Raw genomic sequence first — 26,494 nt, 5'->3', positions numbered from 1 at the left:
AGACGTCAACAGATGAGCCAGCATAACAGGGCCAACGGACAGTACGCTGGGCTAGAGAATATACAGTCGGCACGCTTTGAAGGACTGTTCAAAGAGTAGAGCAAACATGCAAATTATCTGATCTGAAGAGAGAATCATCCAAAACCAAAGAGGAAGGCAGGGACAGGATCAAACAGTTCACTTGGAAGTAATTTTAAATGTAACACTTGAAGCATTCTGTGATGTAAAGAAGGACAAATACTAAGAACCTAGAAGGAACAAACAGGTAACCTAAACATTTAGAGCGGAGGCTCATGCTTCCTGCTGCACAAGACCCCTGGAAATTATATGTGAAAACAGTGTCCGTGCTTGGGAGAGGGTAGGTAACTCCTATATCCTCCTCCCTGGTTACAGCACAGTGTTCCCTTAGAACCATTCTGCCTGGCTCCACATTATAGCACCTCACTTGGTAAGTGTGAAGCAGGCACTACAAGGAGCTAAGCTTTTCACTTCAGCACAGGCAGGACTGCCAACTGGGTGAGCCATTGGGAAGTGTCAGCTCTTCATGCTTCTTCCTCAGCAGCCACAGCTCAGGGGCGCCCATCCCAGCCCGGCACCCAGAGCAGGAACAGCCACAGAGAGGCTCCAGACCTGATTTTGGCCCCAGAACTCCCCAGGACCGTGGGTCTGAACAGAAGCAGAAACCCTATCAGGGACCTGCTTCTGATCTGAACTGGCCCTAATTCGGTCAGTTAGCAACAAATATAAACTGGAAAAGATTCCATCTTTAAAACACTAATAGCATGATTTAATCTCTTGATATTTATACATTGCACACACTCAGAAACATAGAAACCAACTCATTTGTAATTTCTTATTATGCATAATCTTCTAATTGTGTACACCAACAAAAGAGAAACATGACTGATCTTCCCAAACAGCGGAGAAGTTAAGCCCATCATACTTTGCTTGGGAATATCTACAACAGTTTGTAGAAAGAACACTGTGCTTTCCTACTTAAGGTTCATTCTGTCTAACTTTAAAAATGGTCTGCACTTCGGACACAGAGCAGCCCCCTGATGAAGACCTAGGAGGAAGACACCTGGAACTATGCTGTGTTAAAATTTAACTATGTTGTGTTAAAGTTTAATGTGACAGGAAACACTGAAGGTACACAACTGCTAGTATAGGACACACCAACCATACAGTATCAGTTGAGTTCAGTTCAGTTCAGTCGCTCAGTCGTGTCTGACTCTTTGCGACCCCATGAATCACAGCACAGCAGGCCTCCTTGTCCATCACCAACTTCCGGAGTCCACCCAAACTCATGTCCATCGAGTCGGTGATGCCATCCAGCCCTCTGTCGTCCCCTTCTCCTACTGCCCCCAATCCCTCCCAGCATCAGGGTCTTTTCCAATGAGTCAGCTCTTCCCATGAGGTGGCCAAATTATTGGAATTTCAGCTTTAGCATCAGTCCTTCCAAAGAACACCCAGAACTGATCCCCTTTAGGATGGACTGGTTGGACCACACAGTATACATAAAGACAAACTAAAGATCTTGTAAGACCGTATTTCTTAATGAACACAAATCACAAATTTTATTCTGCAATACCCCATGTTCGTGAAACTTCTACAGATGTCAATGAAAAATCTCTATATACACCAGGCTATGCTTAAACATAGGATTTGCTGTTGTTGTTCAGTTGCCAAGTTGTGTCTGGCTCTTTGTGACCCCACAGACTGTAGTCCCCTGTCTACAGGATTTCCCAGGCAAGAATACTGGAGTGGGTTGCCACTTTTCCTCCAGGGGTTCCATTAAGTATTATTTCTATATTGAAATTATTTATAATCTGAAACATGTAACAGTTTTTTTAATGGAAAGCAGATTATTAAGAGAATATATTTGCTATTGTTTATGTTACCAAATATTTATTACTTTTTAAACTGTAACTTTTAAGTTCATATACTGCTATAATTGATGGCTTTGGATATGTTTGTGCACTGGTATAATTAATAAAGCTCGAAAACTTACAGTAGCAAAAGCATTAATTTGAACGCATTATCTACCAGAACACATGCTTCATAGAATGAGAGTAAATAGTAATTTTTTACTTCCAGGTTCAGCTAAATAAACATAACTGCAAAATGACAGATTAAAAATGCTTCTGCTTTTATAATTTGTTTTCCTTCCTTTCTTGCCCCTCTGTCCCCACCTCCCCGAAAAGCACCTCCAAAGAGTTACAGTAGGATATAGAGATAGTGTCCACGAGGAAGGAAGGAAAGACAACTTCTCATTCATGCAGGACAAATAGCTTTGCCCACAGCACAAACTACATCTAATCACAGGGATAACTCTTGTCATCTCTCTTTCCATAATCTGGCCACTTACACACTTTGATTTCTGACTTCCATTTGGGTTTATTAACATCAAAGCTTTGTCATCACTTATCTGTTTCCAGACACATTTTTACCTGAGGCAATAAAGTATAAAAACTTTGCATTCTTGCTTTACTGTTGCAAAAAAGCTTTTGTCTTCATTAGGCTTACAGTGTTTCACGGTTATTAAACCTCTGTATGCTGCTATCACTTCACTGCCCTTGGCATAACCAGTTTTAAATGCACTATCATTAAATCCAAGGGACTGTGCACAAATACACCCCAATCCCAGCAGACGCCAATATATTCTTGTTCTACCTTGCTAAGATCTTACTAATGTCCTTTTCTTCCCTTCACAAAAATAATGACAAATATAGTCAGACAACTTGAAGTAAAATAAAGCAGTGCCAGTTTAATTTTTCTAACTTTTTATTTTATATTGGAGTACAGCCAATTAATAATGCTGTGATAGTTTCAATGTGCCAATTTAATTTTTAAAATTGTTTAGAGCTCTTACAGCAAATTAAAATATTAATAGTTCCATCTCATAATTACATTATTTGAGTTTTAAAATATTCATTGATATGCAACAGAAAAGGAGTCTTGCATCTAGTAACACCTGCTGCTTTCCAAGTTAACATATTTCTGACTATTAGAACATGAAGATCCACACTCCTTGCTTTTATTTAAAATGTGTGACCATTTGTTTCAGTCAGGCTGTACTCACAAAATGAGTTCAAAATGTGAATTTAAATAGTATCAAAGAAAAACCACCTTTGATGTTCTATTACTATTTTAGAATTTAATTTTAAAATTTAAATGCCATAATGCAATATATTATCCACATTAAACTCATAATACCAAGCCTTCTTAAAAATAATGTTAGGTAATATTTTTTAGCTACAAGGGAAAATCACCAAAAGCAAGCCATCAGAAGTCCGTGGCCCCTGGGCCAAGCTCTCTTCTTCGTGAGTGCGTGAACCCGTCTGCCCCGCCCTCCACAGCCTGCCTCTCCAGCAGTAGTCATTACGAGCCCTCTGACCCACCACCCAGTGTCCCTGATTTTACCTCCTGATTTTCCAGAGCAGTTCATCAGGTCCATAGCCAGCTGCTAGGTTAGCCACACCCTCTGCTTCCCCTCCCTGTTAGGATGAAGGAGGAAAACTTTTTCGTCTCATAGCCTGACCTTTCTTCCTGGGCTTGGGCTTGGGCTCCAGGGGCTTTTTTCCTTCCTTAAAGATATCCACCTCTAATTCCCCCACAATCAGAGCTGGACCAGGTTTTGCCTCCTAATTACATCACTCTCCTAGCAAGTGTTTCTTTTCATATTCTTTCAGCAACACTTCTAGAAAGAAGCATCTCTATCACCTGATGCAAAGAACTGACTCCTTGGAAAAGACCCTGATGCTGGGAAAGATTGAAGGCAGGAGGAGAAGGGGACGACAAAGGATGAGACGGTTGGATGGCATCACCAACTCGATGGACATGAGCTGAGTAAACTCCAGGAGTTGGTGATGGACAGGGAGGCCTGGAGCGCTGCAGTCCATGGGGTCGGAAAAGAGTCAAGACACGACTGAGCGACTGAACTGAACTGATTTACTTTCTTTGCTTCCTTACTTCAGTCTCTCCTCAACACACTCCAATTAAACTGCCTCCAGTATTTCACTGAAATGCCTTTTTTCAAGGTCAGCAACAACTCCCCTATATCAGCATGCCCAAAGCTCAACAGTCTGTCTTCACTCTCTCAGTTGCAACAGACCTAGGGGATTTACAGATTCAAAGAGCTCTCTAGCAAAATCTCAATGACATTCTTTATGGAAATAGGAAAAGAAAAAAAATCCTAAAATTGCTATGGAACCACAGAAGACCCTGAAAAAGTCAAAGCAATCTTGAGGGAGATAAACACACCTGGAGGCATTACACTTCCTGATTTCAAAATCTATTACAACACTACAGTAATAAAACCAGAAGTGGCAGGTGCTGAAAAGTACGGTACTGGCATAAAAACAGGCATATAAACCACTGGAACAGAAAGAGATGTAAATTCACACATTTACAGTCAACTCATCTTCAATAAGAAAGCCAAGAACATGAAACGGGGAAAGGACAGTCTCTTCAACAAACAGTGTTGGGAAAACTGGATGGCCACATGCAGAAGAGTAAATTGGGCCCTCATCCTGCACCTTATACAAAAATTAACTCAAAATGGGTTACAGACTTAAGTGTAAGAATCGAAAACTATGAGATGAAAACAGAGGGAAAGCTTCTTGACTTTGGTCTGGGCAATGATTTTTTTGGTATGACACCAAAAGCAGAGAATAAAAGCAAAAACTGTCAACACTACATCAAAGTAAAAAGCTTCTACACAGCAAAGGAAGCAATCAACCCATGGGAGGGGAAGAAATTATTTACAAACCACACATCTGATGAGTTAGTATTCAATATACAAAGGCAACTCAGGTCAATGGCAAAAACCACAACACCAAAGTCCTGATTAATCAAGCAAAGGACCTGATCAACATTTTTGAAAAGACAACCTACCTACAAAAGACCAACAGATATAAAAGGCAGTGCTCAAAATCACTAATTATCAGGGAAATGCAAATCAAAACCACAATGAGGTACTATCTCCCACCTGTCAGAATGGCTATTATCAAAATGACGGGAGATAAGCACTGGTGAGACTGTGGAGAAATGGGAACCCTCCTATACCATTACTGTAAACTGTGAGGCCACTGTGGAGAAAGTAAGGCGGTTCCTCAAAAAATGAACAATTTCACTTCTAAAGTCAGTATCTCTAATAGAAATCCGAGCTTCCAAGGTCACTGCTCGTTGTTCACAAGAGCCAAGGTATGAAAAGAACCCAAGTTTCCATCAACAGATAATGGATAAAGAAGATACTGATACATACCCATACCACAAGTAGACAAACACCCTTCAGCCTTTGGATAAGGAACCCTGCCAAGGATTACAGTATGGACGAACCTGGAGGGCATTAAGCTCAGTGAAGTAAGCCAGATACAGACAGACACACAGCTCACTTATCTGTGAAACTGAAATAGTGAAACTCATAGAACAAAGCGAATGGTGGTTGCCAGAGGCTGGGGGGATGGGGAGATGCTGGTCAAAGGGTATGAAGTGTCAGTTATGCAGGCTAAGTCCTGGATGTCTAATGGACAGCATGACAATACACATATTATACTGTACATAAATACTGTACCATGTGCTTGAGGTTTATTAGGAGGGTAGATCTAAGTGTTCTCACTACACAACCACACACAACAATGGTAACTTCGTGAGGTGATGGATGTTAATCAGCTTGACAGTGCTGACCATCTCACAGTGTATACAAATAAGACATCAAGTGGTACACCTTAAATTTATACAATTTTTATGTCAACTACACCTCAATTAAAACTGAAGGATAATGCAAAAAGCCCCTTCCTGGAGTGCTGCTAATACCTTGGGAATGGGAGGAACTGCAATCTCACTGCCTCCTCTCTGGGCGTCACTTCCACTGGCCCCTGCCTAAGCCACAGGAACCGTGTGTGACTCTGCTTGAGCCTGTAACAATCTACCAGACTCCAGACGGGTGGGAGGCAGGGAGATCAAAGGTTGTAAGGGAATTTACCCTTCCAGTCCAGCTCCCATCTCCCTTTCTGTTTCTGTGCCCAGACTTATGTGCCTCTTATGCCAGCCACCGGCCCTCACCTGTGGAGCCCAAGCCAAACCCAGGTCCGTGGGATGCTGACTCTTTCAGAAACACTGACCATGTAAACCAAACCATTCTCTCCCTAAGAGGAAATGAGTCAGTTGTTAAGATACAGATCTTATTGTATGTGAATCTTTAGTGTAATCAATAGTATACAAAAATGTGTGCCACACATTTAACATCAAAATAGTTTATTGATACAGTTGGGTTTAGTCTAGGTCAGGGTTATTTTCCAAATTTAAAAATAATTTAGGACTTCCCTGGTGGTCCAGTAGTTAAGAAGCCACCTGTCAATGCAGGGAACATGGGTTCTATCCCTAGTCTGGGAAGATTCTAGAAGCCTTGGGAACAACTCAGCCCGTGCACCACAACCACTGAGCCTGTGCCCTAGAGCCAGGGACCCACAACTACTGAAGCCCTCCTGTCCTAGAGCCAGGGCTCCTCAACAAGAAAAGTCACTGCAATGAGAAGCCCCTGCTCACCACAACTAGAGAAAGCCTGTGAGGAGCAACAAAGACCTAACACAGTCAGAACAAATTAATTTAAAAAATTTATTTGGCTTGAGGTTTACAAGTTGAAGGATCTCAATAATTGGAATGAAAATGCATTTTATTTTATTCTAAAATTAATTTTGATATTTTAATGTGATGGCTCCAGACAACAGCTTGCTGTATAAAGACAGGTTTAAGTATTAACAACATGAATTAAAAATTAAATCTCATACACAGTAACAGGTGGAATATTCTGAGACAAAGGAATATCTATTACTGTCTCACAGATTTCATCAGCTCATTTACCAATTCAATAAATAATTAGCACACCTACTATGCACAAGACTCTTTTCCAGGCCTTTGGGATTTGGCAGAAGGGCAAAGTTTCCTATGTACTTAGGTTTCCTACTGGGAACATGGCATATGTCTCTATAACCCTAAGTGTGTAACTGAATATACACATGACATTTAGTAACTCAGCTGAATATGAACATATTCTGGATACTGCTTGTCTATTATTTCTACAAAGGCTAATCAAACCAAAGTTAGACAAGGTCACTTTGTTACAAAGTACAGTTCATTTATTCACTTTTTGGACAAACATTATGTAATGGTGAATGTTTTATGCACCAAGAATACAGAGATGAAAAAGATAAGAGGCTATCTTTCTAAGACAGACAAAAGAAACAATAAAACAATTTCAGGAAGCGATAAGTTCTATAAAAGAATAACAGATTAAATGTTAAGGAAAGCTTCCAAGAATTTATAAGCGCAAATAAACAATATCAAATGGAATCTGACACGTATGAATCTACAGAATAAGGAATTTGGATTTACATAGAATAGAAAACATTTATACAGTATTACGGACTAGGTAGGGCTTCCCTGTTGGCTCAGACGGTAGAGAATCCGCCTGCAATGGGGGAAACCTGTGTTCGATCCCTGGGTTGGGAAGATCCCCTGGAGGAGGGCACAGCAACCCACTCCAGTATTCTTGCTTGGAGAATTCCATGGACAGAGGAGCCTGGCAGGCTACTACAGTCCACAGGATTGCAAAAAGTCGGATAGGACTGAGAGACTAAGCACAACAATGGACTCAATCCACAATACTTTTTTACTTTAAGCATAGTGGACAAATTTTTCATTAAAAAGCAAACCCCAAAATCCTACTATGAAGTCAGGGAAACATATTCAGTATTACATATAACTTGAAAATTATAAGGCCACAAAGTGTAAAAATTTAGAGGATAAATGAAATAGTCAATCAACAAATCAGTTAGAACAAATAAAACGTAATTGTTGTCAACTTTGAACTGTAATGAATTTTTATTTTTTCTCCTCCCCCTTCCGGTTTTAGGCCTTATTACAAGCATATATAATATCAAAATGATTCAGACAAGTTCTACCCTAAGTCTGATCTTACATGTCACTAGAGATTTACTTAGTGATATGGAGATTTGTTTTCATCAGTTTTGGTTTATCAATATATTGTTTCTAGTTTGCAAAAACAAAATACAATAAAAACTAAAAACTTTTATATATTATTGAAATTCCTGCAGGAAGAAAATAATTTTGCCATTGCAACTCAAAAACTCCAGAGTTCCTAACTGTTTTCCCCATGAGGTAACTATATATACATATGGGGTGTTTTTTTTTTTAACATATCAAGGCTTACTAAGGACTTCTATCCTTTTAGAGCAGAATGGCTTGGAATAATGAAATAATTTTGTCTTCTCCCTTCTATCATGTCTTATCTCATTTTACTATGCCAGAATCAAATACATCAATACTTAAACAGAGTATTTCTAGAAACCTAGAACAGTTTTCAAATATACTAAAGTGTTTCGGAGGAAGCAGCTTACATAAATGTGACTGGTAGGATGACATGCTCTGGAGGATCTCTGAAAGAGGCAATAATATGTTGTTGCCCAGATGTCATCACTGGTACAGGATTCCTGTAGGAGTCCTCTGCTTCAGGCCACTTCACTTTCACCAAAGACCTACACCGGTACTTGTATCTGCTAACCAAAAACATTCTGAAGAGGAGTTTTGCTTTTACAAAACAAAAGGCAAAAATCGAAAGTAGTGCTCACTCAGCCTTTTTTGGTGAACCATCATAGGGGCAGTGTACATCCCAAGCAGCAAGAGTGGTCCTGCCAAGCTTCCTCCCTGGAACTGAACTCAGCATCTCAGCATCAGATGCCAGAGCTCAAACTGCGTCTGTGAACATCTGTGACTCAGCTCCATTTATTTCATGTATCCGTGAGCAAGATGTGTCTAAGGTAACTGCTCTTTGATTTTACACCATTCCAGCTTACAAAAGGTTTCAAAGGAATGCTCTACTTTTGGATAGTGGTGGGGAGTGAACCTGTATTATTTGCTGAAACAATTACATTTTACACAAGATTCTGCAAATTTATCTTTAAACTTCTTTCCAAGTCATCCACTAATTGAGCCATCACCAACTCTCTCCTGAATTACTGCAAGTTTCTGAACTCGCTTTCAATCCACTCCCTTCAAAAAAGTCTCCATACTCTTTTTCCAAAGGTGAGGGCCAAATCTGCAATAAGCATAATTCTTGATTTATGCATTACATAACATGAGACAGTGGCAGGCTGAATAAGCACTCTAATTTCAAAGTGTTATGTTGAGATATCTGTAACAATGGTATCAGAATAGGAAAATATCTGAGATTGCTACTGATGACAGTCAGCTATTGTTAATACTTCTTCAGCTAGTTGCCTACACTCACAATTTAAGAAAATGTTAAGTTTATAGGTCACTGAAAACAAAAATGTCATCTTTAGTATTTAAGTTCATGTGCTAAGTTGCTTTAGTTGTGTCCGACTCTTTGTGACCCCAAGGACTGCAGCACTCCAGGCTTCTCTGTCCATGGGATTCTCCAGGTAAGAATACTGGAGGGGTTGTCATTTCCTTCTCCAGAAGATCTTCTGACCCTCGGATCAAACCCGTGTCTCCCGCATTGCGGGCAGATTCTTTAATGTCCGAGCCACCAGGGAAGCCCCAGACTCCCTGAATTCTAGGCCTGTATTCTCAGGGGAACATTCCTAACCATGAAGGTTAGGAATCTTCAGGATGGCTGCCTGCTGTCCTCTAGATAAAAACTTTTTTCTGACCTGATACCCCGCCACTGGTTCTGAACCTCATCTTCTACAGCCCAGGTCTTACCAGTTCAATCTTTCTCTCCAGACCGCTGCAATGCTCACCCACTTCTCCCTGCCCTGCAAACTCTGTTCATCCCACAGGCCACCACTTCAGGACAGCAGGCTTGTGTGCCGGGCTCTTCCAGATGCCCCCAGAGCATCAGCATTTATCACCCCCTCACCCTAGATTAAAGTCCCCCCCTGCATTAAACTGTGAGCACTTGAAATGTGTCTTGAATTTCCAGTTCCTTGCATTCTGCCTGGCACAGAGGCAGCACTTCGAGAACTGTGGAAAGAAGGGAAATTCCGTATCTGCTATTTCATGACCTCGAATTCAAGCCTGAATTCCTGACTAACCCTCACAATTGCAAGCACGAGTCACAATGGAAACCGGAAAAGTGCATAAGCAAATGGATATAAATTCACTATTTTTATTGGAGAAATCACTTAGTGTGATGACTAGAAATGAAGGACATCATGACTATTATTTTAAAACCATGTTAAGATTTACCACCTTGCCATAGTAAGTAAAATAATTATATAATACATACTTCTGTGTCAAAAGCACATATAGCTCAGTAGTTCTAGACTGTGCACAAGTGACTCCAAAGTGGTGGTGGTGCTGCAGCTGGCAGAGCAGCAGCTGGGGCAGCAGAGAGATGGACAGGCCCCTTGTTCCAAGGACGGAGGAAACAGGCAGGTGAAGCTCGATGTCAGACTGTGACTACAGAGGGCTCTGAATAACAAAACTTAAAAATGTGGGTTTTATCCTACGAGCATGAGGCACTAATGGTTTCTGAAGAAGGGTACAAGATGTGGTTAAAGTGACACTCTTGGGAAGATTAACTAAACAGGATGAACTAAAGGGATGAAACAGAAGCAGAGAAACCAAAGATGAACAGTAAACGGAACTGCTTGACACAGGACGAACAAAAATGCTATAAAACGCTGTTAGATTCTTCCTCCTGGGATCAGAAATGGTATGAGGATGGGGGAAGAGTTATTGCACGTATTCACTTTGTGGCATTTTAATTTAATACAAGTAAAAATGCTGTCAATATTTAGTTTTAAGTCACAAGGCCAGCTTTCTTTCCTCTCTTGTTGAATCTTGACTGCTGAGTCTGTCAGAACTCAAGGCCATTAGAAGGAAAAAATGTTAAGTCTAACCACAGAAAAAGATTACTGCTTTTAATTTTCAAAAGTATTCATACACAAACTTCACTCTCAAAGCTTCAAATGTTTTACGTGGAAAATTAATGCGGAACCAGGGAATATGAACTTTACTTTCAAATACCGCAGTTTTAGAAGAAACGTCTTTAGCTTGGTACTTCGAGCGCGTGGAAGCACACAGATTTATGACATGCAGCAATGTTCCTGACAGTTGACCACGAAACCAGGAATCATGAACCGACCGACTTTTAGGGCGCATGCTTTCATTATTAAAGAGTTCCTGCCGGCAGAGCTCGACCACCTGGCGGTCCTGCGGGACAGGGAGGCCTGCACGACAGGGAGGCCTGCACCGGACACGCCCCCACGTCCCCGCGGGTAGACAGCTGCCCCAGGGCCGCCCCAGACGCCCACTGCTCATCCCCACCCTCCGGCCGCCCGAGGGCTGAGGGGCGCGGCGGGGCTCCGGACTGGGCCCGTCCCATACCTGAGCTAGGACGGTGAGACTGCCCTGGGGCGCCGCCACGTTCACGCGGCCGTGATACCACGCCGCTCCTGCTCCTGCCACGGCCACGCCGGCCACTGCCGCCGCCACGGGCCCGGGGCCCGGCCAGGCCCGCCGGCCGGCAGCGAAACCCCGCCGCAGCCTTTCGCCCCAGGCCGCCAGTCGCGCACCGCCCGCCGCCGCCATCTTTGCGGAAGCGCTCTGAGGCGACGCTCGCGCCGCTTCTCACGGCGTCCCGAAAACTCGCGCCTGGCCGCGGTGTCGCGAGACCAACGAGGTCTCCGCCCCGCCCCCGAGCCTGCGCACCTTGTTGTGGGCGGGGACGGGGGCGTGTCCGAGGTAGATTGGGCACGCCTCCGAGGCAAGGACAGGGCACGGCGGGACGCGTGTGAGGGTCGTACGCGTCCGGGCAGACCCAGCCGGGCCTGGGGTCGCGAGTCGGGGATGGGAGGCTGCGGTCCGGCGCGGAGGCGGTGGTCGCAGTGAGACGGAGCCTCTTCCCGGTGGGCGTGATCAAGGCGGTGCTGTGAGCGGAGGGGCGTGCCCTGCGGGTCGTGGGGACTGGGTAGGCTCTACCTCCTGCCTGCCACTAATCTCCTGAGTCGGGAAACCGCCCCAACTCTGCAGGCATCCGCACAGGCCTCCGGGCCTCAGAAACATTGTTTCTTGTAAGAAACACTGTGGTCTGTTGTCTGTCTGTGGCAGTCAAGCACGCTTTTTAAAAGGTGTATTTTTCAGTTGTGGTGGAATATGCATGCCACTATCATCTGAGCTATTTTTTTAGCGCACAGTTCGGTGGCATTAAGCAATTCATGTTGTGCAACTGACCACCATCATCTCCAGAACGTTTTTTATCTTGCAAAACTGACAAAGCAAAAAGTGTCTTCACATCTTGTTTTCATCCTTCTTGTCCTTACATTCTTGTCTGCTCTTCAGGTTTTGCTAAATTATGTCCCATCCCAGCAGTGTAACTTTGATGAAGTAGTTTTTAATGAACACCCAGAGTCATTCTCTTGACTTGAGGCGATCACTCTTTGCTGAGTGTTGGATTTAAACTCTCCAAATAAAGTGTTTGATGATGTCTGTTATCCGATCTGGCCCCGACTCAGACGCTGCACACCTCACGTGTCCCTCATCAGGAACCCAGGTGTTTCCCTGGGTCCAAGGGCAGCCTTAGGGCAACATCTCAGTCCTGGCCGTTCCCCTGCTCGTAAGAAATGATTTAGCTGAGGCAGATGACTTGGCTTTGTTTTGTAGTCTCTGATCCTCCATTCTTTGGTCTTGACTTTTGGGAGTAGATTTACTAAATAAACTTGGTTCAGCCTCTGAAATGTCCCTGAGCCATCAGAAGCTTTACTTGGGCATGCAGTAACTTATAGCCCACAGCCAAAGGTGCCAGGATTCCTCATCGCATAATCACTGTCATCTTGAAGTTATGCAAAACAAACCCCAAACCAAAATCAAAGAACAAGTGCCACACTAAATCTAATGTGACCACTTAATTCCTTGGATCCTCGTGTCGTGATCCGCCCTTGGTTCTCGCTCCCTCTTCCTTTGCCAGCTTGTCTCAATTGATCTGCAGTTGGAGCTTCTTCACTTTTCCAGCTGCTGGAACCACTTTCTGCGTCCTTCCCAAGGTGGGCACTGGAAGGGCCTCGAAGTGCACAGCTGTGTGGGCCAGACTACAGGGTTTGCTTCCTGCCTTTGCCGGGATCATCACTGTGATTTGGGACGAATTACCTAAACTCTCTGAATCTCAGTTTTCTCAGCCGTAAACAACTGTCTCATGGTTTGGGGTTGGGGCAGGGGTGTTGCATAAGCCATCCAGGGGAGCGACAAGACAAATGCCCTGCAGACTCACCCCATGTGTCAGCTGATCCTCTTGAAGATTTGGCTCATTTCCGCCTTCTGATCACAAATGAGCTTTACCAAATGTCCGTGAGTCCAGATGGCTGGCCTGGCTAACCTGGGATCTTTCTGCTCTTCCCTACCTGACTTGACTCCTACCAGACCTCTGGGCTGGTTTTCACCTCTGCTAATTCTGGTAGCTCTTGAAAATTCTGGTAGCTTTCTGGTAGCTCTCAGAAAACCATATGTCCTGCTTTTCCGAATCATTGATGTCTAGCTTGTTTCTGTCCAGTGGTTTCTAGGATATATTTGTACATCCTGAATATACTAAAGTTTATACTTCATTTCGAGGAGCCACAGTTACAAAATGTAGTTCTGTGTATGAGAGTGAAAGACACTCAGTCATGTCTGACTCTTTTGCAACCTCATGGACTGTGGCCTGCCAGGCTCCTCTTTCCATGGAGTTCGCCAGGCAAGAAGACTGGAGTTGTTGCCATTTCCTCCTCCAGGGGATCTTCCCAACCCTGGGATCAAATCTGGGTCTCCTGAATTGCAGGGGGATTCTTTACCATCTGAGCCACCAGGGAAGCCTCCAAGGTGCTGCCTAATTCACGGTTCCTCTACACATTTAATGAAAGCTGGCATGTTACACATAGTCATGGCCCCAAGCCCCAAGTAAGTGCTCTAATCTTCCTATTAAAGCATTTGGTGTGTTTAAAAACATTGTATTTCTGCCATAGTTTGACATCCTCATGGGCGAGGATATCTTATTTTTCTGTATCCTCAGCACAGAGCACAATGTCCAGCACATATTAGACATTCAGTGATGGAATATGGGACTGAGTGATGAGTGAATAGGGCAAATGGAGCTCTGTTGTGCCAATTTCCATTCTTTGGGAGTCAAACATACAGAAATATATTGTTCCCTTTGTGTAATTTATTTTCCAGGACAAAAACCTCATTTTTAATTTTTCTTTTGCTGAAAATCTTTCAACTTATTTGAAAAACTGTTTTATGATTATTATGTCCCCAGACCTCTAGAACTCTCATTAAGACTTAATGTATTCAAACTTTTCTTCTGCAGAGGAAACACGTTCTTATAATAGAGCTGATCTCTAGCCGACTAACCATTCTAAGTATGCAGTCTTCCCTGGCAGCTGCCGACATTTGTCTGAACACATTGAATGTATTGGTCTTTTCAGGCTCCAGCTTTGTTCATTTCTTCTTCACCAGCTGTAGAGAAAGTCCTTGGTGGGGATGTATTTTCAACCATGTAGTTTATATACCAATCCCCAAATACAAGCCTGCTGCTAAAGCTATCAGGTTTATACTATTTTAAATGGGAATTGGAGAAAAACAGAGTATAAACACTGTTTCAAAATATCATTCTTTTTAAAAAAATTTGGTAGTGGTTGTGGGGGGATGTGCTATGCAGCACTTGGAATCTTACCTCCCCAACCCAGGATCCAGCCCACACCCCGGCCAGTGGAAGCACAGAGTCTTAACCACTGGACTGCCAGGGAAGTCCTCAAAATATTCTTAATTCACTTCCTCTGTGCTCCTTATTTGGTAGGAGGAATAAGTTTTATGGGAGAAAAACTGCGCTCCAGGTGGTTTCTTTCATTGATGAGACCAAGCCTGAATTTCTAAACAGGGGAGGGTGGCCGTGGACTGTTGTACTGAGCAGAGGAGGAAGAGGATGGTAGGTGTGAGCAGCGAGGAAGGCATCCAGGGAAGTAGGTTAGGTGACTCAGTCTGGAACTTGGGAAGCCAGAGTGTTTGGGTAGGGAAATCCTCCAATATCGGAGGAGTACCAGGTTGAGAGCCTGGGAGTGGGGTAGATACAGTGGGTGGCTTGGGGCCCAAGGGCTGGTTAGGGCTGCCTTGGAGTGGCTTGAGGGCCGCTGAGGGGTCATGGAATAATCTCCACCAATATATAGACCAGTGGTCAGCTCTCTTGACCCCTCTACATGTTTGTCTTCGGAGTATCCATGCCTCCTCTCTGGTATCCCTACCACCTGGTCTCTTCTGCAGCTCAGACCCTCTCTGCCTGGAGATTATCTTCTGCCTGTCCACATTCTTCCTGGCCTTTCTCACCCACTGTCCCATGGGCCTCTCTAAATTATCTTCCCTCCTGCCTACAACCAGACTTTGATTTTCTCTGGGTTGCTGGCCTTGAACAAAAGAGATCACCTAGGTCTTCTTATTGAAGGCATTTGTTCTATCATATCTCCATTTTAAAAGATGAAGTTATTAACTCAAATGCATCTTTAATCCTAGCATGTGTGGGGAAGATAAACAAAAACTGCTATCCTGATTCTGAAAGATTGTTTATTGTTATATTATAGAATAATGGGTGCAAAGATTGACTATCTTAGGCAGAGGAGAAAAAAATATGGAGGGTCTCAAAAGATAAATGAAGGAGGTTGGACTCAGTCCTATAGTAATAGAGTAAACAGCATTTGAATGGACATTATAAAGAGCGATTGCTTGGAATAGACAGAGGTTAATCTATATTTATGGTAGATAATTGTGTAGCAGAAGGCATGAATCATCCTCAGAGGGCCTCGATGAGTCAAAAGAATCGCTAATTATGTCTTTTTTGTGCGGTTCGGGGCCGTGGGTAAAAATATCTGGGTATCGTGATTGATACCAGCATGTGTAGAAATAGGTCAAGATTAAATCTTTCTGACAGTGAAAAAGTGGTGCCAAGAGTTGCATTTTCAACGTCTTTCAGATCCTCCTCTGCTTCTCATTCCCTCCCCATTACCAGCTCGCTCTCTCCTTACCGCGGGGCTTTGATGCTCACCGGGGTCTCTCCAGAGGCTGTTCCTTCTCCTCTTTTTCTCCTCTGAAGCATCCCATAGATCTATGTCAGACCAGTCTTCCTCAAATATTTCTTTCACCATACACCCATTAGCCGTGCGACTTAACCTTCCTAGACCTCCGTCTCCTGGTTGGAAAATGAGGAGATTACTTTCCGTTTATTTTTCCAGTTCTAAAATTCTCACCGTGTGCTGCTCCAGAGTGGCTTTGCTTTTTCATTTGGCAAATAATACTGAGTGTGGAATACGTGCCAAGCAGAGTGCCATGCCCTAGGCATGCAGACACAGCCCCTCCCGGTGCCTGTCACGGGCAGGGGTCTCCACATACCGATTTGCGCCCCTGTGCTGAGAACTTGTGAAAGCATGTTCCCCCCATTTGTGTATGTTTGTTTCCTTAATCTATATATTTACAACTAAATGTTAACAGTTTCACATAATAAAAATGTAAATGATCATCTAAACATGAAATGGTACTTATAAAATTTTAATTTTGTTATTAAAGATGCAGTGAATATTTTGCTCTCTCTAAAACTGTTAATATTATTTTAGTGAGATCAGTATGACTGGACCGGATTCATTAACTTAGAAAGTCTTGATTTAAGTTTTGTGAGCTAGGAGATACAAAGGTCTGGTATTCTTTTCAGCTAATGCAGACATTAGTCTTCAATGACTGTCATAGCTCAAAAAGATATCTCGCAAAAGAAATATCAGTTCAAATGGAAGAAGTGAATGTCTTATTAATGAAAGGGATGAAGTCATGATACTTGTGTCCTTTTAAGATTTTATTATGAAGAACTCAATATTTATATATAAAACTAGAATAAAGTAATGGACCTCCCTGTACGTGTAACCTGACTTCAACAGTTACCAACTCGTGACTTATTTTGTTTCACCCACATCTCCTCCATTTCCCCAACTAGGTTTATATTGAAGTAATTCTCAAGCTCACAGAATTATATTGTACACAATTCATCATGTATTCTTATTTTTTTTAATATATATATTTATTTATTTGGCTGTGCCACGTCTTGGCATGCAGGATCTTCCATTGAGGCATGTGAACTCCTAGATCCCAGCATGTGGGATCTAGTTCCCTGTCCAAGGATAGAACCTGGGCCCCCTGCATTGGGAGTGCAGAGTCTTCGCCACTGGACCACCAGGGAAGTCCGTCATCATTTATTTTTAAAAGATGAACACTCATAAGGAAACCCATATACCAGTTTTTTTTGTTTTGTATTTCTTAATACTGTTTGTAATCCAATGAACACACAAAACTTTACCGAGGAAAAAATGCTAGGAAGTTAGGGGACCCCAAGGTGATGAACAGAAGAAGAGTGAGTAAAAAGTCTTGTGCAAGCGTGTGTCCCAGCTCCACAGGCCAGGGAGAGCCGAGTGCAAGTAATGAAGTGCAGTAATGAAAGAGTGACGGCGCAGTATTTGAAGTTGCGAGCGGGGTTTCCTCTAGAGAGTACGTTTATGGAACAGACTGTCCATAAACTGTGTGTCCGGGATATTGTTTTCAAGTCAGTTATAATGTCTCCAAAGTTCTGTATATTCCACCAAGAAAGAAAACCAACACTTGTTTTTCCTCTGCCCCTTTTCACCTGTAAAGTGTACATCTCAAACACGTCAAAGATGGTGACTGGAGAAGAGCTGAGAAAGAGGGCAGGCCCACGCAGATGAGCAAGAGGAGGACAGGGATGGGAACAAAAAACTTAATGATGTGTTCCTTGACCCCAAGATTTCAGCAGAAATTTCCAAGTCTGTGATATGTATTTGTGTGATCAAGTCACCCAGAAACCATAGATGTCTTCAAAAAACTAAGGCATTATGTTACTACAAAAGCTTCGCTACTGCTATTGTTTCAAAATAAATAAAATTTCGGTTTCATTATGCTTTCCCATCCCCCAAGGACAGGTCTGTTGTTTCTCTGTCTTCTGGCTCTGTGACCGCGTGGCCTTGTCCCAGGGAGGTTGGCGGGACCCAGTGTGGTCACTTGGCAGTGGAGTCGCAGTTCCCTTCAGAAGCTTCCTTCCCTGACTAATTAGAGTTTCCAAGTTTCCTTTGTCCTTCAGGGACTCAGAAAGATACACAGAGGGGTCAGCATTCAGCGACTTCCCCTGATATGACAGTGACTCCAAGGGGTCAAGACATGTTGGGAACCTGCTAGGGAGGGTGGGAGCTGGGGGACAGGTGGCCCTCGGTAACTCACCTTGAGCACAGTGGACTGATGGCTGGACACGTTGGGACCCCCTTGACCAGTGGGGAGGCAACACAGGTGGACTTGAGTGATTGCGCCGGGCTGGCTACACCTTCCTGGCCATCACCACGGTGACCTCCACCAGTCGTGAGACCCTCCGTGGCGACCTTTGGATGTCTCCCCGCTGCACCTTGGGGCCGTCTTCAGAATCTGAGCCGATAACCTGGGTCTATGAGGTCAAGTGCAGAACAACTGCTCATTTGGGGCTGGGCATCAGGATGGGGGTGGTGGGGTGTAGAGGAGCCTGCCCAGGGGGAGGATGGGGCTGCTTCGGAGCTCTTTGGGGTAAGGGGTGACCCCGCAGGCCTGTCCTCAGGGAGACAACCATGGGTGGGGCCAGGCCTGCTGGTTCGCCCCAGGCCTTCTGAACTAAAACACCAGGCTCAAGAGGCTTTTGTGCTGTGACTCCTTGAGGGTCTGTCTCCTGGGGTGCCTAAAATGTTTGGTGAGTCTTGGCTGACAGGCCCGCTGGGTGGACTTGGCGGGGGACGCTTGCCTTCAGTAGAGGGGCTGGGGTGGGAACCCTGTCCAGAGCTAGAGGGGCAAGTGAGCCAAGACAGCAGGCGACTGAGGGTGTGAGTGCTGAGCCACGTGGGAAGGCTTGGAGGCTGCCATGTATTTCCGATCGTTGGGATGACGGTCGGGGTGACGGCCAGGCTGGCAGACACTTGGCAGCGCCGCTGGCCAGTGGTGTCTGTGGGAGCCGTTGGCTGCCCTGGGCGGCTTACATGCGACCCCATGTGGACAAGCTGTGATTCCATGGCTGGGGCCTGGGGTAGATGAAGATGGGGGGCAGGGAGCTTGGCTGACTGGCACTTCTGGCCATCTTGCCCAGGTCCCACTGTGACACAGCAGCACCCCACCTTCACCCAGCCCGCCGGGTCCACTCGCCATGCACAAAAGGCCAGTGCGCTGACCCCAGGCTGCAGCAATGGGTAGGCAGTCTTATCACAGGGCCAGGCATGGGCACTGGTGGTGTGAAGCCACGTCCCCCGGGACTGTGGGACTTCCCAACTTTCTGTTGGCTTGAAATAAAGCAGCACACACACTCCTGTGTTGTCTGAGCTGTGGGCACTCTCCTTGGTTACAGCAGGTCCAGTGTCGTAGCCTGGCATTCCCAGCTGTGGCCAAGACAGCCTTACAGAGCCACCGAATCCCACGTCTGTCCCTTGCTGGGGCATTCGGGCAATGAGACGTGGTCAGGCCTGTGTGTCTGGCCGATGCTGTGTCAGGAGAGCTGGTTCGTGACCACTCTGAGCCAAGGCACTTGAGAGCCAGGGAACCATACCTTCTTGCTAAAAATATGAAAAATAAATCACTTTTTAAATGTTTCTTTAAATACCTCGAATACTTTTGGATAAAGGATCTGATATGAACATATTTAAAAATATAGAGACTTTTACTGTTATCTGTCATATTTTTTAGTTAGGATATAAAACTAGAGTTTTGATAGGTTTTCTAGGTTTTCTGGTAGGTCTCCTAATAATATCTAATAACCATTTCTTGGTTGAGGAATAAAGATGCCAGTATTGTTTTTACTGTTGATTTAAAAATGTTAAATTTAAAATGGAATCCGATGGGAAAATGGAATAGAAGTTAGGGAAAGGGAAATTATAACACTAAATAAAGACCAGACACAAACTGTAAGTATATTATTTAGGGTGCACATGTATTTTGTTATATATACGCTTTTCTATATTTTAGTTCAAATGATCTCAGTGTGTATTGCAATCTTTTTGTAAGAAATATTTTGTTTCTCACTCAAACCTAGAATGTTGAGAAGCATAATAATGTATTTAGGCAGAAACATAGTGTTTACAGATTTCATTAAGTATCTTTTTTATGAAGTAAAAAGAGAAGTTTTGAGGTAGCCCATGGGACATTTTTTACTAATCTAAGAATTAAGTATGTTTTTCCTTAGTGCAAACATCAAAATCTTAATGGCTCCAGAGAAGCAGATACTGAAATTGTGATTTTTTTCAAAAAAGGTGACAGCACGGATGAGTTTCATGGCATAATGAGTGAAAATGTGATCTGACAGTAGCCATATCTGACCGTCTATGCTCAGGTAGCCGCGCTCATCTAGAGTCAGAGCCGCCAGGACAGACAGACAGGAGGCGCTACAAACACTTCTTTCATTCCCTGGATGGTCGTGATGTCCCCTGGGGCGGGCACTGAAAAGTTATCAACGTTCTGGGTCCCTGTTAACTGCTAAGTCCTTAAAGAGCTGCCTGCAGCTTCAGAAAGATACACCATGTTTGAAAGCATGGCTTTTTGAATTGCCAGAAAACAAGTATATATGACCGTGCAGTATGTATGTGTGTGTGCGGTTGTGTATGTGCACGCACGAGTGTGAATAAACATGTTTGAATTTGTTTGTGTAAAGTATCTTTTTGTATGTGATAATATAACGTGACTAGAGGGTGTCGAATTCAGGAATAAAGGATTACTTATCCGTATATAACACAGAATATAAAGCAGTAAACGGGATAGTATAGATCTGAGGCATTCTTGGAGGAGAAAAAAGAAGGTACCCTTTGTTAAAATTTCACAGTGCTTCTTTCTTTGGGAAGCCTTATCAGAGTTCTAAATCCTTTTCCTAGCATGTGTGAGATTCTTCAAAAATACTTTCCTCAGAGATCAGAATTCTACATTTCAGATTGGGTTAAATACATTTTATAATTCGTCCTGCAGCTGTTGGAGCTATAACGGAGTAAAGTGAGAATTGCTTTTTAGGGCGTATTTCTCAACAGAGCAGTTTTGAAAATGAAACCGAATCTTCACGCTGCACTTGACATTGGAATTTGAAGTTATTTTTACAGGCTCCACTGCAGTTTCTATGTGAAACATTAAAAATGTATGAGAAAATAGTAAGTTAATAGTTAAAACAATTTTCTTCCAGCATCTTGTTCAGTAAATAAAAACCAGCAGTACAAATGATATCTTACTGTTTTTGTATTTATGCTTTAACCAAATAACACATTTTCTTGGGTAGAATGTTTTCCCCCTTTTAATTATAGCCAGATTCACAGCCTCTGCAGGTAGAGCTTTCCTTAACTTGAAAGAATGTTTGTTTTAAGTGGGGATATGTGACAAACCTTCAAGGAAAACCACATTTTCTCTGAAATGCAGTGGGGTGTCTAAGTACGGCTCCAAGTCCCCAAAACATTGAGGGTTTGGAACATTTTCAGGTGTCCCTACTGGGGACAGATCTGCTTTCAATTTTACAAAGCAGTGACTGTACGAAATCACTGAAGCTGGACCCTCCTGCCCCCTCCCCCGCCCCCCCCCAAAAGGCTTCCAGTTCATGGTAAAGCCCAGGAAATAAGGACAGGCCGCAGAGCTGGTACAACAGGGCTGGGTCCAGCCTCGTGTTTGTCTTCGACTCGAAAAGCCTTTGACCTTGGGCATCCCGGTGAAGCAGTGCACAGCGTTTTTGTCTCCTCCATTCTCCTTCTGTGAGTCCCCCACCTCCATGAGCGCCTGTCCCTGAGGGCCTGTCCCTCTGATGGCCAGCTAATCCGAGGGAGGGATCTGCGAAGGGCTCCGTTCAGAGAGGGGGTCTTGCTGACCCTAATCCCCACGACTCTGAGGAATCAGGCTCAAACTACAGCTTACGGATGAAGGGTTTGGGTTCTTTTACAGTGGAGACTGTTAAATGTCAGCCCCATGGTAATTCCGGAAGTCTTATAAAATAACAGAATTTCTTCTGTGTCTGAGACAGCTTTGGTCTTGACATTAATCTGGCTGTGAACAATCAGTTGAGATAACTCACTGCCTTCAGACCAGCCTTGACATTAACCTGGGACTTGAGGATGTAGCCGTAAGTCCTGGGTGACCCTCTTGGGCTTAGATGTGTGTCTCCATTGTCAGGTACAAAAGATAATTTGGGGTCTGATCATTACTCTTTTGTGAAATTCTAAAGAGCCTGTGAGTCCCAGTTTTAGGAGTGATGTGTAGAAAGCCCTCATTTTATATACTTACATGAAAAGTGATAAAATAACTGAAATCTAATGAAATGAATGGCTGGCCCTAAGTTATAGCACAGGATAATGGCGGCATCAAGAATAGAAAATTCAGGTTTTCTATTCAGTCCCAGTGGAAAACTCTTTCCACAGCAATATACCACTCCTCAAATTTACACTGCAATCAATTAACTGATAGGTGGAATCTAAAAATATGATACAAATAAACTTATTTACAAAACAGAAACAGACTCATAGTCATAGGAAACAAACTTTGGTTACCCAAGGGGGAAAGGTCGGGGGAGAGGGTGGATAAATTAGGAGTTTGGGATTAGCAGATACATACTACTATATACAAAATAGATAAACAGTAAGGTCCTACTGTACAGCACAGGGATCTCTACTCAATATCTTGTAATAATCTATAATGGAAGAGAATGTAAAAAAAGGAAAATATCTATTTACATGTATGTATAGCTGAATCATTCTTCTGTATACCTGAAACTAATACAACGTTGTAAATTAACTACATGTCAATAATAAAATAATGATTAATTAGTCAATTTATGAGCTTTTTACAAATGATCCTCTAGAGGAGAGCATGGAAACCCACTCCAGTATTCTTGCCTGGAGAATCCCATGGACAGAGGAGCTTGGCGGGCTACAGTCCTTGGGATTTCAAAGAGTTGGACTGAGCACGCACACACAAATTCATCTGATTTTTAAAAAATGTATGTTATTTCTTTCTGAATGATATATCTTCCACAGTCCTCTGGATGCCCCTTCTGGCCAGCTCCTTTTTCACTTTTTATAGAATGTCTAGAAAATCCCTCTGTAGGTAGTAGCTGTTAAGAAATGCCAACTCCCTGTCATCACAGGTCATTGCAAATACCAGATGGAAATTCCAGGAGGAACCGGATCATCCAGTCTCGTGATAAAATTCCTTTCAGTAATGGATTATCCGAATGGCTGAATGGTGGGTTTCTCTGCAACTTCATCAACTCCCCCAGACTCGCCCCTTCACTGCTAGGGGATGTTCTGCAGGTTTCGAGGCTGGTGGACAACAGAGTGTGCGCAGACGGATGGCTGTTCACTGTCTCCTGGTCAGGCCAGAGCTTGAGGGTGAGGAAGCGGGAGATGAAAGCTGTGAACAGGCCCGGCATTCTCTCAAAAATAGTCCAGAGCTGTGCTGTCCTGTACAGGAGGCACTGACCACTTGCAGCTGATTTTTTTTTTTTTTAAGATTTTTTTTTTTTGATGTGGGTCATTTTTAAAGTCTTTATTGAATTTTGTTACAATATTGCTTCTGTTTTATGTTTTGGTTTTTTGGCCCTGAGGCATCTGGGAATCTTAGCTCCCCAACTAGGAATCGAACCCGTATTTCGTACCCCCTGCATTGGAAGGCAAAATCTTAACCATGGACCACCAGGGAAGTCCCCAGTTGTGGCTGTTTAATTAGCATTAAATGAAAAATGTAAATTCAGTTCTGCAGTTACACTGAGTACGTTTCAGGTTCATGTGGTTAGTGGATTCCACCCGGTTAGGGGTGCAGATACAGGACATTTTCATCATCCCAGAAGGTTCTGTTGGACCCAAGGGGCAAAAAAGGAATGGAAGCTCAATTCATGTGGTGGCGGGAAGTTATTGAAAAAACGTTCAACTAGACAGATTGCTGATGACACCATTTCAGCTGAGAGCAGGGTAATGAAATGGGGCAGGTTTAATTTGGGGGGAAGGGAGAGGAGGGATAAAATTAGTTGCTCATATCATAATAAGGTATTTTGACTTTTAATTTTTTTATTTTAAAGTTTTTTATTGGAGTACAGTTGAGGTACAATGTTAGTTTCTGCTGTACAACAAAGTGATTCCGTTACACATGTACATGAATTCACTCTTTTTCAGAATCTTTTCCCATACCTGTCATTACAGGGTACTGAATAGAGTTCCCTGAGTTAGAGAATAGGTCCTCAGTTATCTATTTTATGTGTAGTAGTGTATATATGTCAATCTCAATCTCCCAATTTAAATCCCCAGTAACCACATGTTTATTTTCTACATCTGTAAATATACTTCAGTTTTGTAAATAAGTTCATTTACAGGCTTTTAAAAAAATTCCATATATAAGCAATATCATATGGTATTTGTCTTTCTTGGTATGTCTTACTTCACTCAGTACAAGAATCTATAGGTCCATCAATTTTGACTTTTTGCATTTTTTTCCCCTGAGCAGGGAGTACACACTACAGATCTGTCCCAGAAACCATCCACTTAGGAAGACATTTAATTTCCTTGATCGTATAGTGCTTTCTGCAGCACTGTCATGTGTTACTTTACGCATATTTTATGTTATACAAACAGTTCTTGACTTGGTGGATCTCTAGTCTTAAGCCTGTGCTCTTGTGTAGCTCAGCTCAGCTTGTGAAAGCTTTTTATGCTGGCAGATCAGAGGCTCTGACTTTGTATCTTACGATGTCTTCTGATAATTCTATTTCCATTCGCTTCACTCATTCACTTGATGAGTGCTTAATAAATACCTACTAGGTGCCAGGCATTTGTTAATTCTTTCTTCTCTTCTTCCCGTACAGCTTCTTTCTTTGGCTGGAGATTTTAAACAGTAATACAATGAAATTGCCCAGCTAGAACTTAGTATTACAGAGTATTTTCTAAGTAGAGCAAACCACATTCTTTAGCCATCTGGGTAAATGGGTTAACTTTGATCTCAGGAGGAGACGACTTTGACAGCCTTCTTGGGTCTGAGATTCCCTCCAACTGCTCGGCGTCCTCAGTGCCTGTACTGGTTTCTTGGGGCTGCCATACAAAGTACCATGAACTGGGGGGCTTTGAACATCAAGAGCATGTTCCTCACACTCTTGGGGGCCAGAGGTCTGAAGTCAGGTGTCGGTAGGGCTGTGGTCTCTCTAAAGCTTCAGGGAGGAGTCCTTCCTGCCTCTTCCCACCTGGGAATCCTGGGCTAAAAGCTGCATCCTCCAACTTCTGCCTCCATCATCACGAGTTGTCTGGCCTCTGTGCATCAGTGTGTCTGTATCCAAACCTTCTCTTTTCTCTTACGAAGGCAGTAGCCACTGGCTTCGGGTCCATTTCAGTCCACTGTAACCTCATCCTGTGACCTGATTACACCTCAAGGACTATTTCCAAACAAGGTCATGGTTGCCAGGACTGGAGCCTCTTGTTGGAGATCACAAAGGCTCTTCCTGGTGGCTCAGTGGGTAAAGAATCCACCTGCAGTGCAGCAGACACAGGTAGACGCGGGTTCAGTCCATCCCTGGGTTGGGAAGATCCCCTGGAGGAGGAAATGGCCAACTACTCCAGTATTCTTGCCTGGGAGATCCCATGGACAGAGGAGCCAGGTGGGCTACAGTCCAACGCAAAAGAGTTGGACACGAGTGAGCACACACAAGCAAAATTCATTCTGCAACAACGTGCAGGTTGTTGATTTTAGCCCCAGTAAAAGCAGCCAGGAAGCAGGACTCTGGGGAGAGCTGAGGTTCGGCCAGGGGAGAACTAATATTGCTCTGACCCTTGGTCCCTCCAGCTTCTCCAGAGAGCAGATGGGATGAGCTGCTAGGAAGATCAAAGCCAGCCGGGGACCAGAGGGCAGAGCGCTGAGCCCACTGGACACCAGCCGGGTTGTAAATCACTTCTGGTCCTTTCATTCTCTCCCACCACTCTTCCCCAGCCCACCTCTCTCCTCCCCTCCTTCCTTTTCCTTTCAGTCTCTCTGTCATCCCTTTACTTTGAGTCCAAAAGCAAAGAAGAAATATATTATGTGACTGAAGAATTTCTGAGGGACTCTTACATATTCCCCATTAGGTTCTAAGTATTTACTAAATTTTTTCTTTTACAAGGGAAACAACCCAAATCCAGCATTTTGGGAAAGCTAATAGGGAAGCTTTGTAAATTTTTTTTACGTTTGTCATCAACCAAGTTTTGGTGGAACTGATCTTCTCCACCAGTTTTCTCTTTTCTCCTGTCTTATTAATTTCCACAGCACACAGTAGCAATGTACAACATCTCGTTAATCAATATATAGACTTAAAAACATAAAAAGGAAAACAAGACATCTTTTCTTAACATTTCCTAAAAAGCTGATTCATCTTATAGGTTAGTCTACTCTGAATTTCATGAGACTTTTGTCCATTCTTATCACAAATACTTAAAAAGCACCCACTATAAACAAGGAA

The 26,494-nt window shown here is 43.4% G+C and overlaps 1 protein-coding gene across 1 annotated transcript in view; it reads right to left on the bottom strand.

Annotated features, from left to right (window-relative positions):
* The window catches only part of MICU2 (mitochondrial calcium uptake 2), a 52,236-nt gene extending 40,656 nt beyond the window's left edge, over positions 1-11,580 (bottom strand). The window contains exon 1 of the mRNA XM_052650131.1: positions 11,377-11,580. Within this exon, the coding sequence (XP_052506091.1) occupies positions 11,377-11,580 (204 nt within the window). The remainder of the gene's footprint in view (positions 1-11,376) is intronic.
* Between the last annotated feature and the right edge of the window lie 14,914 nt (positions 11,581-26,494).

This window comes from Budorcas taxicolor, chromosome 12, assembly GCF_023091745.1.
Source record: "Budorcas taxicolor isolate Tak-1 chromosome 12, Takin1.1, whole genome shotgun sequence".
Taxonomy (NCBI): domain Eukaryota; kingdom Metazoa; phylum Chordata; class Mammalia; order Artiodactyla; family Bovidae; genus Budorcas; species Budorcas taxicolor.
Note: the sequence above shows the minus strand (reverse complement) of the source record. Positions and strands in the feature narration are given on the sequence as shown.